Raw genomic sequence first — 7,496 nt, 5'->3', positions numbered from 1 at the left:
GTGTTTCTTCATTAATTAGGTCAGAAATCCAAAATCCTACTCTGAAACAGGTTCGTGGTTTGCTTACAACCTTACTGAAAAGGGACATGAATGAGATGGTGTCATGATCGGAGCACACAAAGTATGTTTTTGATCCGTGTGCTTTCTAGTCGAGTGTGAGGCTGCCGAGACCCTTCAAGGCAGACTATTCAGCTGCTAGTAATATTAGTCCGGTTTTAGGTAAAGAGGAAAGTGATTACCACCTGTTACATCGCGGGGAAACTTGCACATTTGTCACAAATACCCCAGGCACAATTTCCAATCATATTTTAATAATAATACGACAGTATCTCGCTAACTACTTGAAAACATGCGATTTCAGCATTGAGTTCAATGGAGCGCTGTCAAAACTGTCCGAGGTTTGTCCGAGGTCGTCCTTTTGCTGCGCTGTGATTGGTCAAAAACCACTTTAGGGCGGGCCTTAGCCAAAGGTGAATTATGGAAATAAATCAACTTTTTCATGGTATTCTAATAAAAAGGTCTGGAGCTGTATGTTATGAAGGCAATATCACCCTTGATGAATGTGGGTATAGAGTATTGTGAATACATGCTGCATAGAAAGTGTTACCTGACAATGAAATGGAACAGCAAGAAGTCCAAGACTTCATAGGGCTACCTTTGCTGACAAGTGTCCTACTGCTGAAATCTTGCTACCCTAAGCAAAAACTGGTGGAGGGTGTTCATTCAACCTTTCTTTTGGGATAACATCTTAAGTGAGAGGGGATTAAAAACCTGCCCTCAAAAGAGTGCTTTATGCTAATTTAGGAGAAGCGCAAAGATGGAAGCGTTTTTGGCTTCGGGCCATCTCCTCCATCTTCACAGGAGAGGCGCTGGAGATGGGCTGAAATGAAACCCATCCATTTTGGGCTTTTTTTTTTCTTTAATGCACACATTAGGATAAATCATACTTTTGAGTGCCCATTTTTTTTTTTTTTGATTGAAGTTATCACTGTGTTATCACAGTGTTGATGAGCTCAGTTGATATAATGACGATTGTTACCCGTTTCGAACATCTTCACCGTTGGCTAATGGCACCAAAACGACAAAGCGTCCAAAAAAAAGAAAGACTTAGTTGGCCCTGCCGTGGCCTAACGGTAGGGCACTGGGTTACTATTCCAGCAATTCAGGTTCGATTCCGGCCAATCCTTCCCTGTATCTCTCTCCCCACTCATTTCCTGTCTCTCCTCCACTGTCCTGTCAAAAGGTATAAAAGGAGAAAGAAATAAAAAAGAAAGAAAGACTTAGTCTTCAGACTCTCATTTGCATGCATGAGTCGGGCCTCATCCATATTAAATTGGGGCATCTGGGGGTCGCAGGTTTGAGGGACGTGCTAGTAGGAGTGGAACCTCTTCTGTGCCCTCTTCAATGGAATAAGTGCCCTTGAACAAGGCATCGGAACACCATACAAAGTAAAATAAATGTATGTCACTTTGAATAAAAGTGTGGATTAATATAATATTACCCTTTGTACTTAATTTTATCATTAATAAATTATACTCTACTACTTCACTACTTTCACAGTGTAAGCAGTAGTCCTGGCTTAAACCTACCCTATAATGTTCAGGCATTCAGTCATCAGTACTGAATGTTGTGCTTTATACTGAATTTTGAAAGTTAATGAATTCATCCCAATCTTCATTATATATGAATTAGAACAAATGAAATTATTTTTGTCCAGTATCAGTTAAGGGGAGAGAATATGCTGCTGAAAACTTACATTTCCTTCCGGATTAAGTATCTCTTATCTGTAACTCTATTATCACATTATGCACAAAATGGGAGTTCATATAAGAAAGCCAATATAGTAAATAGGTGAGCAATGACATTGGCAGTACACCCACATTGAGCAACATAGTGTGTGAGAGAGAAATGAATAGAGAACAAACTTTGAGTTTTGCGAAGTTTCTGTTCGCTATACAGCTTCACTTCCCCTGTGCATTCATCCGTCCTTCGGGTAGGAAGGACCCCCTCGGGTGCCCAAAGATTTTGCCCGTCATTTAATCACAGTAGGTGACTAATGTCTGCACGCTGCCAGGATAATCACCTGATAATTGGATCGGATAATTTGGTGATAAATTTTGAGCGCCTTATTGTTGTGCCATTAGCCTCGTCAAACGTGTCTTACGGAAAATCACCCTTCACAAATACGGCTCAATGACTTCATAATGTCGCCGTAATGACTTGGTTAGGAATTCAATATGTGCAATTTTACCTCATTTTCAGCCCTTGTTACAAGCCTTTGTATAAAATAGCCTTGGGTTATAAAAAAAAGTTTAAGATCCTTCTTTTTGATGTCTGACTTTCTTTTAAGATATTGTTTGAAGTCTGTTTTTTTTTTTAATCCTACCTGCTGTCTGTGAATTTATATTCAGCATTTGTGTGTAACTATTGCTTCACTCCTCTCTGTTTCTCTTTTTTTGCCTATCCTCACTTGCACTGTCTCTTGCCAATGCACTTTCTTTGTCTGCCGGTCTGTCTGTCTCTCTCTCTCTTCCTTCTCTTCTCTTATCTTCTCTTCTCTTTGCTCTGCTGTGCTGCTGCTGCTGCTTGTTCCATGTTCTTTCTCACTGCGTCCTTCTTTCTTGGTTGGAACTCTCTGTCCCTGTGGATAGAAAGTTGTCCGCGACCGCGACCCTCCTCCTCCTCCTGCCATGCTCTCGTGTCCTCCACTGATCATCCGTGCTTGTCTGTCCGAGTGTCTGTAAAAGTGTCCACTGCGTTTCGTTTCACCGTCTCAGGTCAGGTGACTTCAACACAACCTCTGATTGGCTCATTTTTTCTGTTTGTCGCCCTCTCTTTCTCGTTCTCTCGTTCTCTCTCTATCTATCTATCTATCTATCTATCTATCTATCTCTCTCTATCTCTCTCTCTCTCTCTCTCTCTCTCTCTCTCTTCCTGTTTTAGGTAAAGAGGAGGAGTTTCCCAAGAAGCCTCTGGGGCAGCTTCCTCCCGAGCCACTGACCAATCACGTCACAGCGAACGGCCAGGCGCCGAGCGGGCAACAGATGACGGTGGTAGACGGGGGGCCGGTCTCATCGTCGCGAGGGCCCAGCCCGGCCAATCAGAGCGTGCACTTGACCCCGGAGGCGGCGGGGCAGGGACCACCGGGGTCGGCGCCTGGGTCGGCTGGCGGTCCCTCGCCCGAGCATCCGAAGGAGTCCAGCCGGCCCCCGAGCCGCACCCGACGCGACTCCCTGGAGAAGCTGGTGCGCCTGGCCAAGGGTGGCGGACGCAGCAATCGCGGCTCCGGGGGTGGCGGCGGCGGTAGTGACACGGAGTCCCGCAAGCAGCCGCCCTCGTCGCAGGCCCCTTCGGAGAGGGGCCAGTCCCCGGCCCCTACCCCACCGAACGCCACCAGCACGCCGGACTGGGGACCCAACAACAAGTCCCCGGCCATAACCATGGCCATGACCGCCCAGGGCCAGCAGCAGCAGCCGCCCCAGGGCACCACGCGGCACCACGCGGCCGCGAACCACAACTCCAACGCCGGCTCCAGCACCCGGCCTCCGGACCGGCCCTTCACCCCCCGCTGGGTCAAGCCCTCCGAGACCAAGCTGGAGGCAGCGAAGGCGGCCGCCCTGCGAGAGAGTCAGCAGAGCATCTCTGGCGGCGGCGGCGGCTCGCCCTCGCCCGTGCCCCCCGTTACCCCGACGACGCCCTCTGACCCCGGTCAAGGTCAGGGACTCCGTGACTCGGGAGGCTCCCGTCCGCGCTCGCAAGGTTTTGTGCCGGGCTCCAACCGGGGCTCGAACGCCTCGCAGTACGACAACGTCCCGGGCCCCGACGGCCTGCCCGTCATGGAGGTCATCGAGCTCGAACGGCCCCCGTCGCGGCCCCCCTTTGCCACCCCGTCACTGGGGAACTTAAGGCAGGGCAGCCCCACGAGGCCCCCTAGTGGCGGCGGTGGCGGCGGCTTCAGCAGCAGCAGCGCTCCGTTGCGTCTGCACAGCAAACAAAACATGGCCGCCCTCCCCCAGGTGGCCGCCGCCAACGCCCGGGTGACGCCGCCGCACTTCTACCCCCCGTCGAGCAGTGGGCAGCACTCTTCTCCCGCGGGGCGCGGCGCCACGGGGATGGTGCCGGTGTTCGTCCCCTTCGGTCTGGAGGCCCGGACCCACGAGGACAGGCACGGCGGAGGGCTGCCAGGCGGCGGAGGTCACGGCGGAGGTCACGGGCTGAGCTACGGAGAGGCGCCGCGGGGTTACGCCACCACCCAGCGGCACCCGCACAGCAACCGCGCCTCCCCCGAGAAGGCCCTCATGAACAACACCTACGCCACCTACCGACGGCAGCCCAACCTCAACCTCAAGCTCAACCTTAACCCGTCCCCGCTCCCGACCCCCACCCACCACCTCCCTCCTCTCCACCACCACCACCACCAGCAGCAGCAGCAGCACCCTCCCCTGTCCGTAGCCCCTCTGGACGCGGCGTTGGACAGCAGCACCCGCGGTGGTGACAGTGGCCGATACGGTGGTGGGAACTACCCACCTCATCGCCAGCAGCAGCAGCAGCACCCAGTCTACCCGCCTGTGGACTACCATCAGCCCCCCATGGACTACCACTACGAGCCCCGCAGGAGAGGCCTGGATCTGGATGACCTGGTGTCGTACCAGGCAGAGTTGAGGGCTGCCTGGGGTGGTGGTGGAGGAGCAGGGGTTGGGGAAGGTGGCGGTGGTGGAGGCCTACCTCCCAGGTCCCCTGGAGGTCTGCCCCGCTCGCCCAGCTTCCAGAAGGCGCAGATGTCGCCCATCCACCAGGAGTTCATCTTCCCGCCCCTCTCGGACTCGGACATGGTGCTGGGGAGCGTGTACAGGGGAGGAGGTGGGGATAGAGGAGGAGATGGGTACCAACACCATTACTATCCTCCCTCCACCACCACCGCGCACCACCATCACCACCAACACCACCTCCCGGAGCAGCTGCCGCCTGGGGCGGGTGGGGGTGGGGGTGCAGGCGGCGGTGCTGGTGGTGTTGGTGGTGGTGGCGGCAGGCAACAGCTCCCCCATCTGTTCGGAGGTGCACACTACAGCCAAGCGCAAGAGGCCTTTGCCATGCAGGAGTCGATGTTACTGTAATATCAAAAGGGACCTCAGAGGTGATGGAGGGAGTGAAATGGGTGAAGAACTGAAGGAGGTTGAAGGAGAAGAGGAGAAGAAAAGAGAGGGAAGAGGAGAGAAAGTTTCAAAACAAACAAAAGTAAGATGGAGAGAGGAAGGAGGAAAGTGTTGACACTTTAAGTGCGGAGTAAGAGAGAGAGAGAAAGCAATAGAGCAATGTCAAAGCAGAGGTAAAGTTGTTTTCGTTGAACTGTTTTGAGGTTTCTTTTTGTCTGTCTGTCTGTTTGTCTGTGTGTCTTCCTGTTTGTTTATGTGTCTGTTTGTTTTTTTGTTTGTTTGTTTGTTTGTGTGACAGACTGACTGTATTCCCTGTAGGAGCTGTGCTGTGGCAGAGGTCTATGGTAGCCTCAGGCATTTTTACTGATAAACTCACATTTGCGAAGAAAAGCAAAACTTATCTGACTGACTGAAAAAGATTTTTTTTCTTTTTATTTTGTTTTATTTTATTGTTTTTTTCCTTTTTTGTTGTTGTTCAAGTAATCATTAACCAAGAATAGTGGATATAAATCTTTATGATTATATTAATGTACAGAAAATGCGTTTTTTGTTTGTTCATATAGCCGAGTTATTTAAACTACTTTACGGGAAAATTTGGGGAGTGAAAATTAAAAAAAAAGATATCTTCTGGCAAGAATGAAACTCAGTGATTTTCTGTGTTTTTTTGTTTGTTTATTTTGTTTTTTTCATCATCTGTCCATCTTTTTTTAATGAGTTTGATATTTGAGATATATAACCCTAGAGGTCAATTTATTCTACCATGCTTGTGAATATCATATTTTTTTGGAGAGAAAGAAAGAGACATACAATTTAAGAGAGTATATATATGTTTGCATTTTTAGCAGTCATTCAGAAAGCAGTGAAGGAGAGATCACTGTGTATATTTCATTCGGAGGCACCTCCAAAGGATGGATGTGTCCTTTTTATCGCGCTCCAAATGAGGACTTGTTTGTTTGTTTGTTTGTTTGTTTGTTGTTGTTTGTCCTTCTTCCTGTTGTCTATTGTTGTTGTCGTTGTTCTCTCTGACGAATGCAGTATATGAATATTTTTATTTTTTTTTTGCTCAGTGGCAAGTCATTGTCATTGGGATTCCCCTACGTACTGACCTACTCCCACTCCCAAACTCAAACCCCCCAAACACACACAAACAAACACATGCACGCACGCACACACACTCTCTCTCTCTCTCTCTCTCTCTCTCTCTCTCTCTCTCTCTCTCTCTCTCTCTCTCTCTCTCTCTCTCTCTCTCTCTCTCTCTCTCTCACACACACACACACACACACACGTACACACACGTACACACACACACGTACACACACACACATACACACACACACACACACACACACACACGTACACACACACACACACACACACACACACACACACACACACATCCATCCATCCATCCATATATCCATACAAACACACAAAAAACACACTCATGAACTCTCCCAGCCTTGCCTAACTCATACCACTCCATGCTAGAGGTCAAAGGTCACTCCCTCCCAGTCTAACTCCATTCCAGGCCTGATCCCCGACCACTCCAGCATTCCACAAGGAGCAGGATAGGATTTACACTCTCTCCAAAACATACAACACACAACATGTCTGCTCTGCTCCAACAACCAAAGGGAGGTGTGTGCGTGTGTGTGCGTGTGAGTCTGTATGTGTGTGTGCGTGCGTGTGTGTGCGTGTGTGTGTGTGTGTGTGTGTGTGTGTGTGTGTGTGCGCGCGTTTGTGCGTGTCCGTGTGCGTTTGTGTGCGTGTCAGTGTGCGCTTGTGTGTGCGTGTGAGCGCGCGTGCGCGTGCGTGTGTGTGTGTGTGTGTGTGTTCTTGCTCATAGACTGACAGATTGATTACTGACAAAGATCCTGGACTGACCTGGGCTAAAGCAATAGTTTTGACGTCCTTATTGTAACACACACACACACACACACACACAAACACACACACACACACACACACACACACACAAACACACACACACACACTGAGATACTGTATTTCAATGTTTGTGTTGACTGAGAGTTGTACTACTTTTGTACGTCGTGACATTTCATTCCATTGCTTGTATTCATGTGACACACTTAAAGAATGCATCATTCCAAACCACACACATTCAGCATTCCATACTTGCAGTACATATGCTCCTTACCGTAACACAACACGACACAACACAACACAACACAACACAACACAACACAACACAACACAACACAACACAACACAACACAACACAACACAACACAACACAACACAACACACACACACACACACTAAATTAACTCTCGCTGTTATCAAAGTATTTATCCTTTCATTTCAACCTCTCCAGGTTCCTTA

General features: G+C 49.3%; 1 protein-coding gene across 3 annotated transcripts in view; it reads left to right on the top strand.

The window, feature by feature from the left end:
• The window catches only part of usp6nl (USP6 N-terminal like), a 146,524-nt gene extending 140,150 nt beyond the window's left edge, over positions 1 to 6,374 (top strand). For all 3 annotated transcript variants that reach the window (XM_063217267.1, XM_063217265.1, XM_063217266.1), the window contains one exon: positions 2,944 to 6,374. In XM_063217267.1, coding sequence (XP_063073337.1) covers positions 2,944 to 5,114 — 2,171 coding nt within the window. In that variant the 3' untranslated portion in view covers positions 5,115 to 6,374. The remainder of the gene's footprint in view (positions 1 to 2,943) is intronic.
• Positions 6,375 to 7,496: the final 1,122 nt, after the last annotated feature.

The sequence above is a fragment of the Engraulis encrasicolus genome, chromosome 15, assembly GCF_034702125.1.
Source record: "Engraulis encrasicolus isolate BLACKSEA-1 chromosome 15, IST_EnEncr_1.0, whole genome shotgun sequence".
Classification (NCBI taxonomy): domain Eukaryota; kingdom Metazoa; phylum Chordata; class Actinopteri; order Clupeiformes; family Engraulidae; genus Engraulis; species Engraulis encrasicolus.
The sequence above is the reverse complement of the archived record's forward strand: the minus strand, read 5'-3'. Positions and strand labels throughout refer to the sequence as shown.